The 24,182-nt window shown below is 47.1% G+C and overlaps 1 protein-coding gene across 8 annotated transcripts in view; it reads right to left on the bottom strand.

The window, feature by feature from the left end:
• MYO9A (myosin IXA) overlaps positions 1 to 24,182 on the bottom strand; it is a 189,282-nt gene that overhangs the window by 12,875 nt on the left and 152,225 nt on the right. For 4 of the 8 annotated variants that reach the window (XM_065688147.1, XM_065688154.1, XM_065688148.1 and 1 more), the window contains 16 exons: positions 24,059 to 24,098; positions 23,092 to 23,214; positions 18,747 to 18,827; positions 17,732 to 17,842; positions 16,579 to 16,701; positions 15,933 to 16,082; positions 15,388 to 15,698; positions 12,519 to 14,168; positions 10,890 to 10,971; positions 10,170 to 10,385; positions 5,144 to 5,256; positions 4,594 to 4,751; positions 3,225 to 3,448; positions 2,231 to 2,347; positions 1,373 to 1,561; positions 366 to 413 (listed from right to left, as the gene is read on the bottom strand). In XM_065688147.1, coding sequence (XP_065544219.1) covers positions 366 to 413; positions 1,373 to 1,561; positions 2,231 to 2,347; positions 3,225 to 3,448; positions 4,594 to 4,751; positions 5,144 to 5,256; positions 10,170 to 10,385; positions 10,890 to 10,971; positions 12,519 to 14,168; positions 15,388 to 15,698; positions 15,933 to 16,082; positions 16,579 to 16,701; positions 17,732 to 17,842; positions 18,747 to 18,827; positions 23,092 to 23,214; positions 24,059 to 24,098 — 3,736 coding nt within the window. The remainder of the gene's footprint in view (positions 1 to 365; positions 414 to 1,372; positions 1,562 to 2,230; positions 2,348 to 3,224; positions 3,449 to 4,593; positions 4,752 to 5,143; positions 5,257 to 10,169; positions 10,386 to 10,889; positions 10,972 to 12,518; positions 14,169 to 15,387; positions 15,699 to 15,932; positions 16,083 to 16,578; positions 16,702 to 17,731; positions 17,843 to 18,746; positions 18,828 to 23,091; positions 23,215 to 24,058; positions 24,099 to 24,182) is intronic. The other 4 variants (XM_065688149.1, XM_065688151.1, XM_065688150.1 and 1 more) reach the window with 2 other exon arrangements.

Raw genomic sequence — 24,182 nt, 5'->3', positions numbered from 1 at the left:
CTTTAGGAAAAAGGGAGATGTAATCTCCTACATCTCTGATATCAGAGATGCAAACCACACACTGTAAGTTTATGCAGAAATCTAGGACACTTTCTGTTTTCCTCTGAGTTCTTCTCTAATAACTCTTGACATCACGTTTACTGTCTTGACTGATGTGGGATGGGTTTTCAGAGAACAACCTACAGTGATCCTTGATCAAACAAACCACATCCACCCCCATCCACCTTTCCAGCACATCCTTTCACAGCTGCATGTTCATTACAGTGTGATGTTCAGATCTCAGCATAGGATGTGTCATGACCAGGTCTCTTATAGCTCATCATTCTGGGCGCAAGAACGTTTGTTATTTAATGTGCTCAACTCACCACATCTGCTTCCTTTTTTCTTCTCTTTTTTCGTTCTGTTTTTGGCACCTGGCATTGGAAAGAGATTTAAGTGTATTCAGGGACAATTTCCCCAGGTGAAGTGCATGAAGGGCTTGTACCTCATGTTGCCCACTGCTTTCCACCCCATTCTCCAGTGCACCTGCAGCCCCAGGAGAGCCTCTTTAGAAAATCCTCCTATAGATCACCCATTTTCAGAAATCCCCTGGACAACTGCCCCCATCTTCATCCCAGAGCTGAGACTGGCTGCTCCTCTAGCTCCAAGTCCTGCAGCAGTGCCCTGATCTCCCATCTCATGCAAGACACCTGAGGCGAATGTGGCACAGCACTGTAGCCAGAGCTGATGCTCAGCCTGCTCTGAAGAAAACCTGCCTGGAGAGAAGCATGGGGAGGACTTGGAGCAGAAGAGCCAGAAGATGGAGTATTTATACAATAAACACCATCTCCCAAGCCCAGCCAGAGACCACATGGCTGCCCTCTCAGGCAATGCAGAACAGAAAGTGAGGAGATCAGGAGATCATGCTGCAAGCTCTGACTGTTCTAAAAAACATACCTAGACCCTGAGGACAGCCACTGCCCATGTCCACTTCTCCTGCAACCCAGCTGATGGTGATATGGTCACTTGGGAGGAGGTCAGGAGACCAGGAAAGCTTGTATCTCTTTCACTTTCCCTCAAAGACTGGAGAAAATCCCCCAAAACTAAAAAAAGAAGCACCAGGAGTTGCCTTTCTGGCCATCCATAGATGGTTGCAGCTTTGCCCCGAAGCCAACACCTAAACTTCGGCATTGGCCAAAGCACAGCTCAGCCCTGCTATGAACTGGGTTTGCTGAGCTCAGTGAAACACAACCAACAAATGACCCTTACGTTGTTCACCTCAGCTTAAAGCAGAGGAGAAGACAACAGAGGTTTCCATGTGTCTACAGAGAGCATGACCCCATGGAAAGACAGTTCCCAAATCTTCAAGTGGCTTAAGAAAAGTGCCAACTACCTTTACCGCAGTGTAGTCCAGGGGTTTGTACTCTATCATATATTCATCCAGGAAGACTTTGAAGGTATTGACCCAGACTTTAACTGGAGACTCACTCCAGTCCCTCTGCTCAAGCCTCATAGTCTTCTCCAGAATCTGCTCGAATAAGGCGTAAAGGTCCTTATAGCGGATGCTTTTCCCATCATCCATCTTTTAAGGGAACAGAAGCAAAAAGAAAAGTGATTTGTATACAGCCCCGATTGCCTTTTAACCTCCAGACAATCATTTCAGGCTGCCCAGCTTCCAACCACTCGGGGAAGGTCCAAGTATGATAAAAAGAAGGAAAATCGGATCATCTAACAGAGTTGTTTCATGACCTTTGGCAGGGTGGCTTCTCAGTGTGCAGAGCAGTAGGATGTTAAGTGCCAAATCAAGCCTCAGAGGGAACTCTTCATGCAATCTGGGCAATAAATTAGCTTTCCTTGATCACTGTGACCATGAGCCATAGCAACCATTGCTCAAATTCAGAAGCAGCAGAAGAGCAGAGCTCCACATTGCTCAGATGTCTCCACCTCTTATAAATGTAACACAAAGGCTTTCAGGCACTTTGGGTGGCAAAGGGTGCATTGACTGACTGTAATCTCCCAACTGATTATAATGAGGCCACCAGAAATCTCTGTATGTGTGAAGAGCTGGATAAAGAGTAAGAGTTAGTCCAAATTTACAGCTCATGGGACTGAATACAAAGGAAGAGTATCTATCCTTTGCGATAAGGAGACCACGAATGGAAGGCTAAGCAACGTCTCCACCACCAGGAGGATGCAGAGCATTTCGTTTTTCCTGGAGGTGGAAGTTCTCACCCATCATCCAGTCACTTACCGCCAACGCCGAGGAGTAAAAGCTGAAGATATTCTGTCGGAATTCCTTCAGCGCTTTCTTGAACACAACATCCACAAGCGTGTCCTTCTTGCTGTCCTCATTATCCAGTTCATTCATCTGGGAAACCAAAGGGGTTTATTCACCCATGCCACTTGTGCTGCGGCTGAGCGCTGTGTGAGATGAAGCAGCTGCTCAACCACAGGCAGATGATGTTAATAATGATTACAAGGTGGTTTCTCCTGCATGCAAACTAGAAGCACGAGCACTTCCCTGCAGCCATCAACTCCTGCCCTCTGAGGTCACCCATTTTTGGTGAGGGGCAGCCCAAAGCAATGGAAGCACTGAAGCATGCCACCTTCTCTCCCAAGCCTGCCCTGGTGCATGCAGTGCACCCTAGATGAATTATTAGTATTGCAGTTCTGGTGTCCTCAAAAGAAGAACATGGAACTATTGGAGCAAGTCCAGAGGAGGCCACGAGGATGATCAGGGGCTGGAGCACCTCCTGTATGAAGACAGGCTGAGGACACTGGGGCTGCTTAGCCTGGAGCAGAGAAGCTGCGTGGAGACCTCAGAGCACCTTCCAGTGCCTGAAGGGGGCTACAAGGATACTGAAGAGGGACTCTTAATCAGGGACGGTAGTGAGAGGACAAGAGGTGATGGATTTAAACTGAAATGGGAAGTTCAGGTTAGATATAAGGCAGAAGCCCTTCCCTGTGAGGGTGCTGAGGCGCTGGCACAGGGTGCCCAGGGAAGCTGTGGCTGCCCCATCCCTGGCAGTGTTCAAGACCAGGTTGGACAGGGCTTGGGTGACACGGTCTAGTGTGAGGTGTCCCTGCCCATGGCAGGGGCGTTGGAACTGTGTGAGCTTTAAGGTCCCTTTCAACCCAAACCATTCTGATTCTACTGCTTCCCCCAGGATAATTTTGGCTTTGTTGCCTCTGTCTGCTCTTTGAGCTCTCTGAAGATTTAGCTGGAGCATTGAGGAAGGAGTTACCTTTTTCAAGAGAAACTCATCCATGCTCTTCAAGTCGCTAGCACTGGTTATGATCTGCAGTGAGTCGTTCTGCCACTGCACAGGCTCCAGAGCCACATTGCTGATCTTGACACTGCGCTTGCGTTTCACTTTGGGAGAGGGCTCCTTGTTCTCCTTGAACTCCCGTCGGTAGATACCGGCCAGCTCAGGGCTCCGAGGGGGGGTCAAGTGGTGAGGACCCAACTCTACACGTGATAATCACAAAGGGAGACAGAGACAGAAGAGCAGATGAAAAATAATTCTGCCACTAAACCAGGGAGATGGGCATTGGTGTACACCTGGGGAGGGGAAAAGCACTGTGTGGTATAGGAAGATTAAACATCATTTCTCCTTTGGTTATTTCCTCCATCAAGGGGTGAAACATCTGGCCATGTCCAGACAGCTGATGGGAGGATCAGTGACACAGAATTCCTCTAGGACCCATTCTGGATCCCACCCTTTAACCTACTTGCCATTATTTTGGGTTGTCGCTGCCTGTCAGTTCAAGAGACATGAACTAGCATGGTGTCGTGGTTTAAGCCCAGGCCGTAAGTCAGCCATGCAGCCCTCTTGCTCACTCCCCACACTTTCTTCCCCCCCCGCCCCACCCCAGCTCCCAGAGGGACAGAGAGGACAATCGAAAGAATGTAACTCCTATGGGCTAAGAACAGTCCAGTAACTAAGGTGTAACACAAATCACTGCTGCTACCACCAATGATAATAATGATAAGGGAAATAACAGGGGAAGAGAATATAATACCACCCGTCGATACCCAGCCCAACCGAGCAGTGAGCCAGCCCTTCCGGGTGACTCTCAGTTACATCCCAGGCATGACGTGCTGTGGTATGGAATACCTCTTTGGCTAGCTGGGGTCAGGTGCCCTGTCTCTGCTTCCTCCTGGCTCCCCCTCCTCCCTGGCAGAGCATGAGGCTCACAAAGTCCTTGGTCAGACCAAACATTTGAGCAGTAACTAAAGCCATCGGTGTTATCAGTGCTGTTCCCAGGCTGAAAGTCAAAAACACAGCACTGCACCAGCTACTAAGAAGGAGAAAAAATGACTGCTGCTGCTGAACCCAGGACACATGGACATCCAATTTGTGCAGCTTCCCAACTTGTTTTCCCACAGCAGCCTCAGCTAGACCATACCACCATACACAATACTCCCATTACAGATACCCTACAGATAAACCAACTTTCCTCTGTTCTGCATCTTTACCTGAGTCCCCCTATTTCGGGCTACGCTTAGTTGCAGCGTAAAGCCAGGTTTACACTAGCTTTTCCCCCTGTCATGAGACCAGACACAGTTTCTCTGCTCCTTACACCACCAGCACCATGCCATCCCACACTTACCTTCACTAAGCTGCAAACCAGAAATCACCTCCCTGCCAGGGGCTTCTTGCTCCGCATACAACTCCAACAGCTCAGACTGGGTAGCAAGCTTCTCCCGTGAGGCCTTCTTCTCCCCCTGCTTTCCCTTCACCCAGAACCTCATCTTGGCTCGCTGAGGCCTGGAAATAAGTTGTGGAAAGAGGAACCACGTCAACTAGGAAATGTCCTTCTACCTAAAACTACCCCAAATGTCCTGACCTTCCTGGTGTTTCAGGAGGAGTTAAATACAAACAACTTCTACTGGGAAAACCAGGCTACTTGTCCTCAAGAAAGGCAAGAAACTCGAGTTTCATGCATGCAATTGGGCGGTTTGGGATGGGACATCGGGCCCATGTCATCACAACAGGATGCCTTTTCTAACTGGGCATGTCTGCAGTCATGTAGGAAAGGCTGGACAAGTAACAACTTTGACTGGTGGAGCTTCAAAGGAGCCAGGGTGGTTCAGCAAGGTGCTGGAGACCAAGAACGAAATGGGAGGGACTCATCTCCCATCTCCAGCCACGTTTCCTACCTCCCATCTGGAGCCAGGTTCTTCTGCGTGGCCACCAGCTTCCCGATCTCCCCCTGAGACATCGTTTTGTGCAGTTTTGTCTGGCCCTCCCCTGAGGCAAATCGCTGCACCGTCTGTAACAAGTCCAAGCACGAAGTGTTTAAAAATGAGACAGCTCTTTAGGTGCCACCTGGTTCTTACTTTGTCTCAGCAAAAAAATGAGATATTCATGTCTTATATCTTTATTTAAGAGGGGTTGGAGCTGGATGATCTTAAGGTCCTTTCCAACCCTAACTATTGTATGATTCTGATTTCCATCTGTCTAGAGGTGAAAACCTGCAGTCTTGTTGAACTGCTACAACTACAGAAACCTTTTCATGACTCCTAAGAAAGAAAGGCATTTCCCTTGCTCCAACTCTACACTGAGGTCCAACCTTCTTTTTCCTTGAGCCACCAATGAAGAAAATCAGTGTGCACCAAGCCATGGGTCCTCATCACTCAGCCTGCACAGCCACTCCACCATCGTGGTCTGAGCCGCCCAGCTCTCCATCCCAGAAGAGCCATGTTAGCCATGAAGAAGTGATTTGTGGTGTTCCCAGCACTAAAGGAACCTTCAACCTCACGGATCTGTCCCAGCAGAGCTTCCTCTTTCAACTCTTGTTGAGGACTTTACAGAAAAGACCACCAAAGTCTTTGTGCTAAAGACAAGTCAAAATGAACCCTCTAGAAATAAGACATTTTGCAGTTCAACATAAAGGGTATCTGCCTTGGCCAACACGCAAATGCCCTGAGATCATTTTGAATGGTGAAATGAATTTGCAATAATTGAACCTATCAGGATTCCACGAAAGAGCCCAGAAACAGTTTTGGTTTATTTAAAAAATACAGCCATTTTTGTTCTTTTTTTCCCCACTGCAGCTGTGATTTCAGAGTTGCCTTTCTGGAGGACAGACTTTCAGCATGAGGAAATCAGGTTGTATGAAAGGATTCAGGAGATGACAGTCAAACATCTCCTGTAGCTGAATGTCTCAGCTGAACACAATGTGGGTTTCAGCATTTCTTTTTCTTCTATTAAAATGTTGAAAATAAAATGATATAAAATACAGGCTGCAGGGGAGTCACATTTACCATATTTACTCTTCAACGTTTCATTTTTCACCCCTGGACTAACCTCTCTACCAGCCAGGAGATGGCAGCACATAAGGCAGACTTGCCACTGGGAAAGCAAGAAACTGCCTAAACCACCAAAGGGTTTCTTCTGCTGCTTTTATGTTTAGGTGATGATCACACATAAATTGTGGATGGATACTGGAAACCAGCCCTTAAAACCACAAAAGTTATCATCATCCAGCCCAAACTTATTACTTGCTTTTCCAAATGACTTGTATAAATATTTCCTCCCCCCATGATAAAGTTTTGTTCTTGAGTAATTTCAACCTTTTAATCAATTTTAGTGCTTTGCTTTTTGGTTTTGCGGGTTTTAAAAGTATTTTGTGGGGAAATTTACTTCCTTTTTTGGTATTTCAAAGCACATTGGTATGTGCTGACAGTGGCCAGCAGGCTAAAGGAATCACCAGAGCAAGGCAGAGGTTGCTCTACAGGCCACCACATACACCTTTATTCTGCAAATGTCTATCATATCTACTGCACAAGCAGATGTAGAGTACGTATTGTGGAGTAGAGCAAGTGAAACCACTGGCTCACACAGAAGACTTTGAGTCAAAAACATCTGTAATGCACTTTTTAGACAAAACTGGATGAAGGATGTTCTGCCATTACTATCATCACCTCCCTGCTCTGCCCCAATTCTTGACCTTCAGCATTTCTTCTGTTAGTACAGCAAGTTGTCCAGCTTTTGAAAGTAGGCACTAAAAGGCATTTTTGGGGTGAGATCCTTCTGTTTGAGGGACTCCTTCAACAAGCTCTGAAGGGGAAGGTCCTCATATGGGTACGAAACCTTCTTAGATGTCAAGACGAGCCTCTGCACCAGAAAATCTCTGGACAGGGAACACCAAAAAGCATCACATGTAGGTAAATGACAATAGCTGGGGGTCTGGAGTTGTCTCCTGGATGAAGAAGAGACCAAAGAGCAACCTCTGTTTCACCCACCCATGCTAGCAAGAAAGAACTATGGCCAAGAGACTTGTCCTAGCAGGCAGCAGTGTTATGTGCTGCACTGAAGAGCTTCCTAAAGCGTGATGCCCCTCTGAATGGCTTAGGAAAAGAGATCTTTTTCACTGCTGGCTCTTCAGGCATGCTTGGGGCCAGACCGGTGGCAGTTACTTGGATGAAATTTTGCCAATTTGTGGCTCTGTATGGAGCAAAGTGACTGCATCCAGGTCCTTCTGTCTAAGAGCCTCTGCCAAAGGAGGCTGTATTCAGAAGGTATTTGTGGTGTGGTTTCTCAAACCAAGGCTTTCCATTTATCCACTGCAGGAAAGCTCTCCAGACCTAGGTGCAAAACTGAAGGGGTATTAACATGTGGTGACCTCAGCCAGGAGCTATTCCTCCCACTTGGACCTGTCTCACAGCAAGGCAGATGAATCCTCAGCTATTCACTAGCCAAAAAAATCAACCAGCCTTTGAAGGCTCGGTTTTGTCAGGAAGCCCTTTAGCCTTAAAGGCACTTTTGAGTCAAGCGTGATTTCAGCAGCAATCTTACACGCTGGTGCACCTTGGGTTTCAGCGCTGGCTGAAGATGAACTTTGTCTTTGCTGCTCTGGGATACCACAGACTTGCGTCAGGAGCATCACTTGTTGGTAGACCTCTATTTACCAGCTGGTGATACACAATCAGTCACTTGATGGTCAAGAAACTAATGGGCAAACCAGGCAGGTTCTCAGCCAGGGCAGCTGGTGAGCTGTCACATGCTCAGCTTCACAAGGTTGCACGAGATCTCTCTTCCATCCATCCAGCAGCCCTTGGCCACTGAGCAGAGCATTAAGAGAGGCTTGTTTTGGAAAGTCATAGCTGGGGGGCAGAAGCTGTATGAATAAGCTACTGAGTAGCATGGAAACCAGCCTATGCATGGTCGCTGCCTGTCTCGTCTTCATGTGAACATCACAAGACACAACAAATGTGTCTACAGAGATATCAACCTACTTGATCTTGTACCTGTACCAACCTGCACCGGCATTGCTCTATCATAGGCTGTTCCTAAGCAACACTCAACCAGCCTCTGCTAATGAATATGGATTAGCAGTCCCTAAATTTTCCTACTTGTGGCAATCCTGACCCAGAAAAGCCACAAGCCAAAGGGCTGGTCTCAAACCTGCAATACAGAATACAGATGGAAACACTGTACATGTTGTCAGGACATACAGACATAGGGTATCGCTGAGCACACGACTTCATGGGTAGCATTTGCTAGAAAGCAGAACTCAATTACACAAGGGGTGAAAGTGCTGACCACCAGTTAGAGCTAGTGATGGAGAGAGGGAAGAAGAGGGATACAGGAGAGATGAGAGACAGCTACTACTACTACTACTTGCATGCAATGGGAGCTGTTAAACCAGGTGAGCAGAGTCCCAAGGAGCATTTCCAATGAGCCACGTCCCCCTCAAGGATGGAGCTTGCCAAGCACCAGCCCAGCACCTTTCACATCCCAGCAGGAAAGGTTTCTACAGCTAAAAAAGCCCTAAAGCTTTGTAAGAGGGCAGCCTCCAGGAATGCAGCACAGCATTCCAGGTACAACGCAGCCCCTTGCCCAGGGCTTTGGCCAGGCTTTTCACTACATAAAATTCTCCCTTTCCTGATCTACAAGCAGGGAGAAGTGCAAAGATGCAGCCAAGCAATCTCAGTTCACAGAGCTGTGTTGCTCAGTCAGGTTTTGAGTATTCCTCGCTCAAAATTCCTAGAAATTTGTCAAAAGCAACTTTAAAAATTCACGGAATTTGTGAATATCTGCCCTCTTCCAGTGACAAAATTATCCTGGGGAAAAAAATGACCCTTTATAATAAATGCTGCTAACAGAAAAGTCACAAAAAGCCCTTCTTGGCTATCTGCCTTTCTTGGAAAAGCGGATTTCAGGATCACACAAGATGTTTGCCAGACCCACAGCAATGCTGTAGCACAAAATACATCAGTGACTTCGGTTTTCCTGCTTTTCTTTGGTTTCATACTCAGCTCCACATCCTGCCCTGTAGCTGGAGTGGAGGAGCGAGGCAGCTCTGCTCAATGCTTCATCTGGGCTCTTAGGGCAGGAGATAACTCCTGGGGTTTATCCACACTTCCATGGGCACATCTCAAGCACCTCAGGAAAAAGCAGGAGTGGGTTGGAAGCTGTTGGCCTCTTCACTCCTGAAACCTGTCCGTTTGTGATTTTCCAAAAGCAGCTTATCTGGGCAGGAGATTAAACCTGAGATGCAAATGCTCTGCAGTGCAGGCTCATGTAGCATGGACCTGCCAAGGGTCACCAGTTACTGAGCTTGAAAAAGCCAGGAAGGCAGGTCTGCTTTTATAAAGCTCACTGTTTCATTCCCACTGCATTTTCATTGCCCAGTTCACATGGGGTTGCCTTTTCTAAGATGTCATCTGCCAGAATTACTCCAAGAACTGAGGACTGAATAATCACAGGATACTGTGGCTAAAGATACCAAATCAAAAGTAATAGAAGGTGCAAGATTCATACAGTTTCCTTTGTTGTCTGTTGCTTTTTGGACAATATTTGATTGAATCTTTTCTATGGATGTGTGTAGATCATTTTTAGAGTAAAAGGATCCTGAGAGGACTTTGCTATTGAAGTTAAAAAAAACCCAAAAGAAATAGGTAGCTGTGCAAAACAAGTTGCAATGCTCCAGGAGACGTATGGAATCGTAGCTGATATGGAATAAAGCCAGAAAACACCCCCATGACCAAGAAATACAAATTATTTCCCTGTGTCACATCCTTGTCAGCTGTGTTTGCCCAGTTTACCCATCTACAGCATCCTTGGGAGTGGGAAAAGAAGCAGTGGAGGGATCAGTGCGGTTAAGATTAGCAAAGAAAGGCTCCCAAAGCTCCACTCGCTCTCTTGTTCCATTTCCCACACCACGTTGACAAAAATTACCATTTCGGAGTCACTGTAACAGGCCTGGCCCAGGCGGGCGGCAGGCACCGCCTCGGCATGAGGAGGTTGCTCAGAGGAGAGAAGGAACTCAAAATTGCCACCGCAATCATCTTCCTCCGTATCCCCCTCCCCATCAGCAAAAGTACCTCTAGTCAAGAAATCGGAGCGCGTCCGCGCCATGCGGGCTTTCTTTTTATGGGTCGGTCTGGGAACCTGCTTGACCAAAGGATAAAAAAAACAACAAAAAGAGGGTTTTAAAATAAAAAGGAGATTCTAGTGACGGTTGGCATCATAGTGTAGCCCTAGGACATCTCTAAGTGACACTGCGGCCCATGGAGGGGACACAATATTATCATATCTAGTGCAAAAAAGGACTAGGCAAAACAAGAACCAAGACAGCATGGTGAAAATGGACAATCATGGATGTTACTCAAACGTATGTTAAACCAAACCAAGACAAGACTGTGTTGGACAGTGTTTGCCATCAGGACCGTGCGATCCTTTTCATCCAGAGCTGCTATGAACTAATGTCATGAGGGCTTTTTATTTTTCAGAGAAGGTGTGAAGGTTGCTATGCTGTGATATATCCCTCCCCTATGTCTAGCAGCCCTTGTGCTTTATAGTCCACTTCTTCAAAGCTTTTGAGGGAAAACTGGCAGAATAAGGTTTCTTCTCCCCTTTTCTTCAATTAAAAGAGAAAACAAACAAGCTACAACTTACCTCTCCTTTGCCAGACCCCGGCATCTTAAACGGCTTCCTGGCTAGTTCACTCTTGGAAAGGCATTGGTGATTTGTTTCTCTGCTGAAACACAACACAACAGAGATGTTTCATCTTCTCCTAAAAACCTTCCCACCATCCCAGCTCACAAGAGCGTACAAGTGCACAGCCCAAGCAACCAGGACCAAATTGCAAGTTTGAGGTCATGGGGTTTTGGAATCACTTTGAATTCTCCAAGACTTGAGTTAATACCAAAGGATTGAGAAGACAGGAAGTTCTGCCTGCAAACTCTACCCATCATGGTGGCTATGGATAGTACCTTTTCATGTCTAGATTCTCAAATGTGATTGTTCTGTGGCAGAATAAAGAGTAAATTACAGGAGTTTTTTAAAAATATATATATATTTTCTAACCATGTTGCTTGTTCTGTGCATGAACCAGGAAAACAAATGGATTTTTTTGGGTGGAAAGACTATTCTCAAACACCCACTCCTAAAACAGTTCTCTAGGACCTCCTGCAGATTTCCATTTGAACTGGTTCAGAAGGAGAGCATCCTCACTTTGCATCTTCATAGCATTAAAAAATACACCCACTTAAGGTGCTTTTTGCTCAGCTCACTCTTTCTGCTATCACGTCTGAATAAAATGATAGGTGCGTACGACATATAATGATAAGCCAGGTTGGATGGGGCTTTGAGCTACCTGCTCTAGTTGAAGATGTGCCTGCTCACTGCAGGGGGATTGGACTAGATGAGCTTTGAATGTCCCTTCCAGCCCAAACTATTCTACCATTCTGTGTGTCTAGACTCAGTTGAAGCTGCATAAAATAAATGGGAATCTCCTCTCATCACAACAGCACATAAACCACAAGACTTCTTCACTTGGAGGTACCCTGAGTTATCAACAGCAAACACTGACTGGGAGCTTAATTTCCTTGGAAAAGGCGCAGCAATCTTTTGGAGGGAGTTTATGTCCTTTTTTGAGCTATATGGCCAAAACCTCTCCAAAATTAGACAAAGCAGCTTAAGCCACATGACAGAGTGGGAGCAAACACAGTCCCAAGATTTTGCTGTGGTCTCTGGCCCCTGTGCTGGAGCAGTCCCCCATGTGAGCAGTGTGATGGAGCCCATTACATGTGTAATTATACACGTGAAAAATTCATACCCCAAACTCTCCCTGGAGGTCTGTTGTGTTTTACTCTGCCATGGTGGGACTGTCCAATGGCTGTGTTAATTACATAGGAAATGAGAAAAATCCAGAAAAATTGTGCCCTATCTGGGCATTTCTACTCTGACCACCTAAAAATCCTAAGAATTCTTTTCTTCCTCTTTTACCTTCAGAAATAAACTCCTATCACTGTTCATCTAGGAGAAATTAAACCAGTGTCAACCCTCTTGCTGCTACCACTCCTCACCTGCGAAAGTCCATGATTATCTCCCCCGGCTTACGTTATACTCATCACATACAGGACAGTTCTTTTTCCTTTTCTTCTCATTGCTAGAAGAAACCCATTTTCATTTGACTGGGGTTTTTTTTACACTCTATTTGGACTATTTGTATAAAATAGCCTCTAGCAGAACAAAAAGCCTATGGAGAAAGACTACAGAGAAAGCACACCATCTTTTACTCACTGGAGGCCAAAGGGATTGTCTTTTGGGGTGAAGAACATCGCGCTTGCCCTCGCCTCCTCGGTGGCCTGGTTGGGCATTCGGGGCTGCCGGAGACGCTCTGTCCTGGAGAAGTGGCTGCCCGGGTGGTCCCTGGGGTCCAGAGCTGGTCTGGAATGGCATCGGGCTTCCAGGGCTGATCCCAATTGACCTTCTTTTCGCTCCATGAACATGCTGACAGGTCTGTCTCTGGGGGCACTGTGAGCTGGAGAGCTTCCCCTGGTCCCAACTGTGAGACCTTTGATGTCCACTGATGAGGCTGAAGCCATACCAGCTGTGGGGCCATGCTCCCCCCTGCTCTGGGGGTGCAGGATAAGGACCGACTGAGGCCGGCTCTCTGGTTTTCTGGTTGGTTTGAGGGAGGAATCCTTCATCCTGTTCTGCTCTGCCCTCTGCAATGCCTCCATTCTCCCTTGCTGCTCAAAGGCTTTGCGTTGTCTCTCCAGAATTTCCTTCTGCTGACGGATCTGTTCCATCATTTCCCTCTCATTTTGCAGCTGAAGCTGCTTTTGCCTTTCCTCTTTCTCCACGTTGAGCTTTTCCAGTCTCTTGATGACAGAGTCTGGAGAACGGGCCTGTGTGGCAGTCGCTGTCCCACACTCCTCCCTCTTGGTAGAGGACTTCTCTTCATCCCTTCCCAAGGCTCTGCCCTGCTCTGGCTCAGAGTCCTTCCTGACCTCAGAAAATGTAACTGTCTTCTCCTCTCTTTCCACTGCTTTGTTTTTCAGGTTATTCTCCATCAGCTTCACCTTCCCGTTGTCTTGTGGTGGAACATAGAAAGTAGGTAGGTTGCTGGAAAGGAAGGTTTCTCTTGGATGTGCCTTGTTTATAACATTCTGGGGGTCACAGATTACGTGCTCCTTCATGGTGAGGTTATCAGGTAGCTCCAAGTCTGCAGGTATCCTTCTGCAGCTGGGTAAATTGCTGTTCACATCTGCCCCACAGAAAGGCTTCTCCTGCACGTCAGCCTGGGGACTGCTAGGCAGAGAGTCGGTGGACAGTGACTGCACATCCTGCTCATCTAGAACTAAGGAAACAAGTTTATTACTTGGGGTATCTTCACAGCTTAACATCTCAAAGCTCCCTTGAGAGCTTTCACTCTCTGGGGTTCCCTGAGGGGAATGAAGTGCCTCTGACACCAGCTCGGTGGACCACCGCCGCTCTTCGGAAGGTGACAGCCCACCGGTGGAGCGGACCTTGAGCAGCTCCAAGCTGAATTTTGCCTGTTCCAGTTCACGCATCCTCCGGCTTTCCCTTTTTGCACGAACCACTTTTTTCTGGTTGAGATCCTCCAGTGACTTGGGTCTCTCTCTCACGATGACCTCCTCCTCCGTGTCCATCCCACTCTGGCTGCTGGCTCTCTCGTGCCTTTTGTACAATAAATTCCCAGAAGTATCCAGTGGGTCCATGTGATTCACCCGATTATTTTCCATCAGTGATTTATGTTCCTCTATAGCTCTCACTCGCTGTTCAAATGAGCCATCCTCCCACTTAGATGGGTCAGAGCCCTTAATTTCCAAAGCATCATCTGCCTCTAGTCCATCCTCTTCTCTAACAGACAGGCCATTCTCCAGCTGCATCTCTTTTAATCGCTGCTCTTTCAAAGCTCTAAACCTGCAAGAAAGCAGAAAACCAGCATAATTTTGGATGAACTGAACTGTGTCCACTCATGTTCCTTCAAGGCACTGTGACAGTGGCATCTCATCACCATCACCATCATCACTTCACCACCATCAGGATCTCATGCAACTCTACTTGCACATCTGGTGCAAGGCAATGCGAGTGCAAGCTCAGTTTTCAACCTTCTCCTCTTACGCCATCTCTCCTACTCAAGGACTGTCCCAACACACCTGAAAGCTCCTCTCGTACTGACAGCAGCAGCTCTGGGCTCCATCCCTGGTCTAGCTCGTTTGTGCGCTGACAGAGCCAGAAAAGCTCAATCCGTTGCATCCTCTTGGCTTCCTCACCTTCACCATCCTGCCTGGGCTGCCTCTGGTACAGCTAGCAGGCGCCTGCACCCAAATCTTCCACCCTATGTCAAGGTGCTCCACACCTTGCAGGCAGTGTCTCCAGAGAACAAACCAGGACCTGCCCTGTGGCCAGCAAGCCAAGGCATGGCTGGAAATGCTCTCCCCTTGGCAGCAGCTGGCTCCAGAATCTCCTGTCCCTGTGAGACAGTGCAGCAACCAGATCGGTGAGGCAATCTGAGTTAAAAATAGGCTACTTAGAGTGGTGCTGCTGCCAAGGGCAAAAAAAAAAATCAACTTGGGAGTATTTATGGTCTCGGCTTTCCACTGCCTACGTGCTCCAACCTGAAATAGGCTCTGCTTATTCTAAGAGTAGGATGTGCAGCTAAATAAACTCCTTTGTTAGAATGGGACACTTCATCAGGGACTGCAGTGACAGGACAAGGGGTGATGGGTTCACACTGAAACAGGGGATATTTAGGCTAGATATAAGGCAGAAGCTCTTCCCTGTGAGGGTGCTGAGGGACTGGCACAGGGTGTCCAGAGAAGCTGTGGCTGCCCCATCCCTGGCAGTGCTCAAGGCCAGGTTGGACAGAGCCTTGGGCAATGTGGTCTAGTGTGAGGTGTCCCTGCCCATGACAGGGGGTTGAAACTTGATGATCCTTTCCAACCCAAACCATTCTATGACTCTGCAATTCTATAAAGCGTGGGCAAAGGAAGGATCAGGCTGGGTCAGGACAGGGTCAGGGATCTTACAAAGGGCCACCCTCCTCTTTAAGTCCAAGTAGTGCTTGATTTCAGATCAACCACCTCCCTCCCCAGTGTGCATCACGAGAAAATGTTCTCATTTTAACCAACAGTGTTACCTTTGTCTTGCTAAATATCCTCTGCAGGCTGCCTGCAAGCAGATGACTTTGCTTCTGCAGGCTGTGTACAGCTGCTTTGCGTGGTGCCCTCGCCAGGCTGCCTGGATGCTGGTGGCCGCGTCGTGCCGCTTCTTGGTGTGCTCCCGCCAGCAGCTCTGGATGAGGTGGGCTGCAAACTGCATCTGCAGGAACCTGCGCCTCTGCATGAAGCCACGCCAGTGGGCCTGGAGAACAACGGCGGCTTTGCCGAGGACAAGAGGGTCTGGGGATGGTTCCCCTTGCTTTCGGCTCTGGTAACTGCGCCAAAACCTCTGCAAACACAGCAGGCAGTTCCTTGTAACGGGTGTTGTGGGCGGGTGGGAGAGCACCTGCCTTCACCCAGCCTTTCCAGCTCTGTTTCCCCCATTCCCAACTTATTATGGCATTAGGAGTTGAATCCTGATGGTAAGCTCCTTCCTTCGAGAGGGGACCTGATTTTACCCACCAGCTATATCTGTAGGATACATGGATTGTAAGTGCTGACAAAACCAGGCACCATCACATACCTGTATGATGACTGCAGCTTGCTTTAAGCTCAGGAACTGCCTCCTGCAGAGCATGCTGCGAAACCAGCGCTGCAGCAGCGTGATCCGGCGCAGCACCTCCTGATGCAGCAGGTCCTGCAGAAGCTGCCGCTCGCGCTCCTTCACGAAAACCTGGCCAACCCCCCCAAAAAAAACCACAAGCATGAGAGCTTCTGAGGCCACAAGAGAGATGATTTAATCCTCCTGGGGTCTGTGCCCTGGATACCCAAAGAAAGTTCAGCAGCTGATTTTAGTCAAGCCACCTCTAACAGGCTTCTGCAGTTTCACCTGCATCCGGGGGCTGTCCAAGAGCTGAATTACAGAGCCTCTGCTTTCCCTTCAGAGGAGACAAACTGACAGCTATGGTATTGAGCTGTGTCTGCACACACAGTTTTTTGAAGGCTACCTCATTACAACCAGACCTGCAACTTGGTTAACATGAAACAATGATGTTCCTTACTAGTTTTGTGTTAATAATATTCCAAGGTTCGTTTAAGCCATTGGTTTCTGGCAAATAGTTTCATTGACTAAAAACATATATAAAGATGTTAATTTATAATTACAGAAATGCAGTCAAATGTTGTATCTGTATCTTAAACATAAGTCTGAGTTGAGGATAAACTTTTACCATTGTTCTTCCAACTTGGTAATTGTCTGGATCCAGTTTTATTTTCCGGAAGAAATCATGGATATTGTGCTTAGATGGGTTGATTCCTTGAGGCAGAAGGACATGGAAATGGTTCACAAAATCCTAAGAAGAAAGAAAAAAACCCCAAGATTTGGTTAGATGGGTCCTGCTGTGTCCCTTCCTTCCATAAATGATGGATTTGCTCCACTGGCCACATGAAACAGAATCTATTGGGTGAGCAGAGGGACAGGCAGCAGCATTTTACAGACTGGGGAACACCAAGTTTCATCCAGCATTTGTGGTTTGACAGAAAACACATCAGAGCGGGGACCCAGCAATGTTCAAAGGTCTTTCAGTGTGGGAGGAGAGGTTCTGTAGAACCCACAGGGTCATCTCGAGCAAAAGGGCTCCAAATCCTCAGCAAGGGCCGCTACAGAAGGGGGTTATCAGCACCTGCAAAGCATGTCTGAGATGCTCCATCAATTATTGCTGTGAGGACTCAAAGAGTGGAGGAGGTACAAGAGGAGAGATTCTCCCAGGTAAGGTTGGGATCTATTCTCACAGCAAAAAATAACAGCAGTTTTCCCTTTCTAAAGAGCTGCTGTGCAGGACACAACATCTGGCCCTAAGCAGCTGCCAGCAAGGAACAAATGGGCATGAGGAACCCATGAAAGGACTGACATATGTGCAAAACCTGCAAACACAGGGAAAAGAAGAAAACAGGAAAAGCTGGATAACTCTTGAGCTGTTTGGAAGATGCCCATCACCCGCCCGCTGGGATGCAGCCAGCAGTGACATGACAGGCCAAACACCATTCCCAGGTGAATCCAAAACACACATAGAAGAGCACATGTAAATTGGATCCCTTTTTCTTTGCAAAAGAGAAGGCCACATTACAAAACACCTACTTTTGCTCAAAACCCATGATGTTGTTATCTGCACAGGGGCTTGTAGTCCACTGAGGTCTAGGACCAGCTTACTAGGAATCAGCAGTGCAGCAGAGGACTGCTCCATGTCTGATATCAGCTCATTACATTCACTGCCTTGCATCAGCTACAAGTTCATTACTTTGGTAAACAGATGAGCTACCAACATTCAGACAACTCTGATAATGGTGCTAAAGGTGGGGAAAGAGGGAAACATTTTACTCAACCTGGAAGGAGTACTTGCAGCCATATCCTGACTGGCGAATGCGAACGGTCTCCAGCATCCCTGTGTACCGCAGCTGCCTCAGCACCAGGCTGTCGTTGAACCTCAGGGGCAGCTGGAAGGGGGAAACCAGGCCAATGATGAGCAAATATTTCCTTTACCTGAAGTTTTAAAGCGTGTGGATGGATAAAGGGATTCAGCAGATGTACCACATCTGTGCGACACACACATTGCAATGATGCAAGGGGAGGGAGGGAACACAGGTCCCCAGAACCGTGCTAATCCCACCATGCTTGAATCCTATTTCTGTCCAAGCAGCCATCAGATGGAGACTTTCAAACAGATATATAGAGCATAAAGAAGGTTTTTGGAGCCCCTAAACTGAATAAGAGCCCCCTAGGGCACAGCTAAAGATTGAGAGCAACTAAATCTCCTAGGCCTAAAGCTTCATCTTTAAATGTGTGAATAAAACTCCAAAGGATTAAACCATGAGAGAGCATCACTACTGCAACCTTTATTTTGAACTGAGTCCTCAGCCCACGAAACATGCTCGAAATCCAATTCAAGAAATGTGATGCATCACTGAGTTAGTTTGAATAATGTTGTGAAAATAAGTTTTGAATAATTAGCTTATTCTAAAAGTATCTGCTTTACCTACAGAAACTTTATTTTAAAGAAGCTTTTAGGCTCAGTAACAGAACAAGTGAATTCATGGCCCTGCCAATCTCTATTACAGGGGGCAGGAGCTTCAAAGCAGTCAAATTAATTTATTAAACTCAATATAAAACTCAACCCATATGTTTTTCATATGTGTGCTTCCACAATTACAAGAAGAGCCAGTGCAGTTCATCAAGAGCAACACCCAAGTGATAACATCCATCTTTCCCACTGATCATACACAATTAGCTTCTAAATCCAGCTCAGTTTTGGGCCTCCTTTTCTTTTTAAGCCCCTGTAAAAATTACACAACATTTCCAAGATGATTTTTAGCAGCACTGGCCTCCTGGGATGGGATTTACCTTTTCAGCATTGGATCGAATGCACTTGACAAAATAAGGTTCTGCTTGGCCAAGAGTCTCCATCAGCTTGTTGAGCGAGGCCTGTAACACAGAAGACACATCTTCAGTTGAGAAATAAAGAAGAGACCATGATGAATAATGCAAATCCAAGTGCTTAAACCAGCAAACAAAACCATATTGGAATAAATGAAGACTAAAGCAGGCAGATGGGAAATTGTTCCCCAACATAAGGGTTTCAGCCCTAGCAATTTGGCTGGGTTTGTCTTTGCACCCAACAAATTAGCTGGAGAAATACAATGCTGAGTTGTGTTTTGAGATCCCCTGGTTGACTTTTCATGTCAGCTATGTAATGATTTTCAAAGCCTGTGAACCCTGAACAAAGCTGGTTTTAGAGGAGAATAGCTTCAATGCTGGTATATTATCACAGAAACATAGAACGGTTTGAGTTGGAAAGGACTTTAAGATCATCCAGTTTCAATCCCCTGCCATGGTTGGAGATACCTTCCACTGGAGCAGCTTGCTCCAAGCCCCTTTGAGACTGGCCTTGAGCACTGCCAGGGATGGGGCAGCCACAGCTTCTCCGGGCACCCTGTGCCAGCGCCTCAGCACCCTCACAGGGAAGAACTTCTTCCTTATATCTAACCTGAACTTCCCCCATTTCAGTTTGAACCCATCACCCCTTGTCCTATCGCTCCAGTCCCTGATGAAGAGTCCCTCTCCAGCATCCTTGTAGCCCCATTCAGACACTGGAAACTGCTCTGAGGTCTCCACGCAGCTTCTCTTCTCCAGGCTGAACAGCCCCACCTTTCTCAGGCTGTCTTCATACGGGAGGTGCTCCAGCCCCTGATCATCCTCGTGGCTATTCCTGGCCATATTCCTCTGCTGAAATGTTGTGATCACTGAGAACTGAGGGGTTTCCAGGTTCTCATTTTATATTTCTCCTTTTTCCTGCATCATTATTAAAAGTGTAGCCCATAATAATAAATTTATATCAGCATCATTGCTATGCTCAGCTGCTCCAGCAGGACATCATGCTGAGCTATTCCTCTGCCTTGCAGATCTTTGACTCTTTTGCAACAAAGCAGAAAGTCTTTGAATAGAAACGTACCAAAAATCTGATCGCTGGGCTCCTCAGCTGCATTGGGTTTACTGTGTCCTACCAATAGTTTGAATATCTCTAACTGTGAGCACATTACTGACATGGCATTAGGAATGTACTCCAGACTTGATTCCTCCTGATATTAAGAGCATTTAAAACTCAGTTGTGTAGCAGATGTTCTGCTGCACATTTATTATAAGTAGAGTTATTTTTGATTACACGATACTAGAAAGAAGCATTTTGCCTACAGATCTGCTCACAGGAAGCCTTTTTTCCTTCTGATCATTTAAAGACATCTTTATGGGAAGCCTTTCATGTTTAGAAAAATGTATCTACATCCAGGATCTGGGAAAGAGTAAGGGACAGATCCCATGCATGTGCAATACAGCTGCGTTATCCATATACTAATTGTGTGCAAATGTCACAGAATCCCAGCCTGGTTTGGGTTGAAGGGACCTTAAAGCTCACCCAGTTCCAACCCCTGCCACGGGCAGGGACCCCTTCCTCTGGAGCAGCTTGCTCCAAGCCCCTGTGTCCAACCTGGCCTTGAGCACTGCCAGGGATGGGGCAGCCACAGCTTCTCTGGGCACCCTGTGCCAGCGCCTCAGCACCCTCCCAGGGAAGAGCTTCTGCCTAAGAGCTCAGCTCAGTCTCCCCTCGGGCAGGTTCAAGCCACTCCCCTTGGCCTGTCCCTACAGGCCCTTGTCCCAAGCCCCTCTCCAGGTTTCCTGCAGCCGCTTTAGGCACTGGAGCTGCTCTAAGATCTCTCCTCAAGGAGCCTTCTTTTCTCCAAGCTGAACAAGCCCAACTCTTTCCCTGTTATTCCCATTAGGAGCAGTGGAAACACCACAGCGTGGCAGACCTCCATTGGCATGCTCCTGCTTTTCTCCAAAATCACTTTTTTTTTTACAGAAAAAGAAAGAAAAAAGCACCTATTAGGAGATCTGAATCAGTGACGCTGCAGCATCCCACCCTGCCCCACACTGGGCTGAAGGGAGGGAAGGGAGACACAGACATGGGATGCAGCCCCTTTGCCAAAGAACAAAGTGCTCCAGACACTGGAAATAGTGGAAATTGGATCATCCTGTGACTGCCTGCCTGTAGGAGGGGGGATTTCCATGTCATCAGCAGCCAGTGACATTCCACACATGGCAGATGGTTCGGGCACCCTCTGCCATCTGGTGCAAGCTCTGGTCATCGGGAATCCGTAAAGGACACACCAGGTCCCCGGATTAACCCTGGACCCTGCTCCTTTGTCCCTCTGCCTGCAAAACTCTCCAGCCACCCACTCTTTCACCTCCTGCACTCAAGCTGAAATGCAAAGTTTCAGCATCATCCCATGCTAGACAGGGCAGCATCCTTTTCCTTAGGGTACCACCTGCATGCAGGATAAAAGGGGAAGCTATAAATCACTGTGCTGCAGTTTACGTCTAATTTTCAGCTGTGAAAGCCATCACTGCTCTTACAGCATCCTCTAAAACACCGATTTCACCTAAAGATTACTGTAAGTAATACTTAATATCAATAGGAGACAGAGCAGCTGCAAGCCCAGCGTTGAGGCATTAGCCACAAGGCAGCATTTATCAGCAAACCCCCTCCTCCAACCCTGTGATAGGAAACAGTTGTATTTCCTGCCTGTGACCCAATTCCATGTGCTGCAATTTTATTAGCCTGCTCTTGACGAAAAAAATCAATCTTTGCTTGCACCAGGCTCCTCTCACAAGAAAATGCTTCCCTCAAGTGTTAAATGAAGTCAGAGCTGGAGTGCCCAGCATTTGTCTTAGGGGAGAAGCAGGCAGTCATATCAGAGCTGCCTCTGACTTCAACATGGCTTTATCCATTTCACTGAAAGAAGGATGTGTTGTAGGCACAGCTCCTACACTGTCAAATCATCGCTGGGGAGCAGCACAAAGGGTAAGGAGAAGGGTATTAGAATGATCTGCTTTGCTGCATAGGGGTGGTGGTGGGGGGAATCTTCACGGCATTTAGTGGTCTTTTATCTGTAAGTGCTGTAAAAGCACACATCAAAATCTCACTCACACGCCCTGAGGCTTTTCAGAGTTTCCTTTGAAGGATGAAGAGGGTTCAGGAAGGCATTTCACACCACTGACATCCCTGTTTCAACCCCTCCATGGTACTGTATGAATTAAACTCTGCAGAAGTGCATTTTCACCAGCACTTCACCATTAGACTAGACTAAACTTTATACATATATATATATGCATGTATACAGACGTGCATTCTGCAAATTATAGATTGGTACATGTGTGTGTGCATGTATATTTACTGAATCTTACCCAGATCTATGCATAGAAAATTTCTCAAAACAACCCGTATCTCCAAAACCAAACCCAAACCACCAAAATGCAAGTCAGAACCAAGCCAGACTTGCTTAGAAACCAGTTTTTAACTGAGAAGCTGCTTTCTAACATCACCACCTGCTTGTGCATGCATCTTACAGCAGTTTCCAAGACCTGATGCACATACTGGAGGATTATTTTTGCTGCAGCTAATCCTGGGGATAGCTGGTGCACCGCGCCAACAACACAGCGCATGCTGCATCGATCCCTACTCTCAATTCCACTGCCTGCCTGGAGATAATGCAGCAATATTGTGACCTTTCCACCGCTACTAAAATTCCCATTCCTGCTGGCCTGAAACCAGAGTGAATTTCAGATGCTGAATGCAAGTCAAAAGACTGTAAAAATGTCATTTGGGGATTTTGCAGTTTCTGGATTTGACAGAGAAAGAGCCACAATGCGATTGCTTAGAAAGTGAGGTACCAGAGGTCAGGCATACACCTGCATGCTCTGCAGCTCATCCTCATGTCCCATCTTGCTCCATCACATCATCCTCCCCTATACCCACCATGGCTCTTGATTCTCTCCATTTACACCATTTAGATACTTGCACGGTGTCTCCCAGCTTACCCAAGTTATGTAAACAGCTGAATTTATGTCCTAAAGGGTGGTGAGGATCATGGGATCCCAGCCTGGTTTGGGGTGGAAGGGACCTTTAAGGTTCATCCAGTTCCACCCCCCTGCCACAGGCAGGGACCCCTTCCACTGGAGCAGCTTGCTCCAAGCCCCTGTGTCCAACCTGGCCTTGAACACTGCCAGGGATGGGGCAGGGCTGTGCCTGGAAGTGTATCCTTAAGGCACCCTGGGGACCCAGAGCAGGTATTTGCTTTTAATTCACCTCTCTCTATCGAAGGTCTAAATCAAAGGTCTAATATCAAAGGATTACCTGGAACTGGGCACTGATGCTGGGTGGTTTTTTTTTCTTATGGAGATGGAGGAGAGATTTGGTAATGCGGTCGTGCAGCGTCAGGTTGGTTAGGTGCTTGAGGGACTTCACATCCAGCATATGCTGTGGAAAGACAGACTCCATTTGTTGTTGATAAATACAAGAATAACCAGATTTTATCATCATGATGTCTAATATATCCCTCTTTATCCCCCCTGCAGGGCTTCCTGGGGTGACCACCCTACTTCATCTCACCCGGAAACACAGAGGGATGTCTTGAAATGTAGCTCTGCTCTTTTTGGCCAGATCTCCCAGATCATGTTCCTCCTCTGAGGACTTGGCAAGGGCATCTTTGACCATAGGAAATCTGGCTCTCCTACCCAGTAAGGGCTGCAGACAAATTATTCTCTGTTCATCAGCAGTTCATCATTTAACTGTATCTGTGGTATCCAGGTGCAACACTCATGCAGAGAGGAGTAAACCCAAAGTTTGCTCCTCTTGGTCCCCCATTCCCAACCACCAACACAGCACCAACAAGGACCACAACAAGCACTATTCTTCTAGGTACAACAGAGCTCTTGGCATCTCTTAAAACATAGTTAATGCAGCCAAGAAGGAGGGAAACTGAATACGATTAATCAAGCCTGATGTCTATCAGCCACTAGCCCTCTTGCATAACCTACCAGCTTAGAGAGTTTAGAGGTTTAATTATCAAACTTCACCAGCATGTACGTACTCTTTCCCAGGTGAAGGAAAAAAAAAGAGCCAGAGCAGGTCCAAGAAAGAAGCTCACACAGTATATCCCAAAACATTAGGGTTGAAATCCTCTGGTTTTATATAAATTAAAGAGCCCTGAACAAAGCTGAGTTGGCCAAAGTCTTGACGCAGACACAAGTGGCCTTCCTCACACTCTTCCTGTAGCCTTGACCCACAGACCAGCAAGGTAAAAATGCTGCTTCTCACTCACCTTTGGGAGATTGGGTTTGGCTTTGAAGTTCTTGTTTCGCCTGGGGACATAATAAAAGGCTCAGGTTAATCCATGTGTGCAATTGCAGAATGGAGGAATTGATGAAACAAGCTCTTCCAAACCC

Source organism: Lathamus discolor, chromosome 8, assembly GCF_037157495.1.
Source record: "Lathamus discolor isolate bLatDis1 chromosome 8, bLatDis1.hap1, whole genome shotgun sequence".
Taxonomy (NCBI): Eukaryota; Metazoa; Chordata; class Aves; order Psittaciformes; family Psittacidae; genus Lathamus; species Lathamus discolor.
Note: the sequence above shows the minus strand (reverse complement) of the source record. Positions and strands in the feature narration are given on the sequence as shown.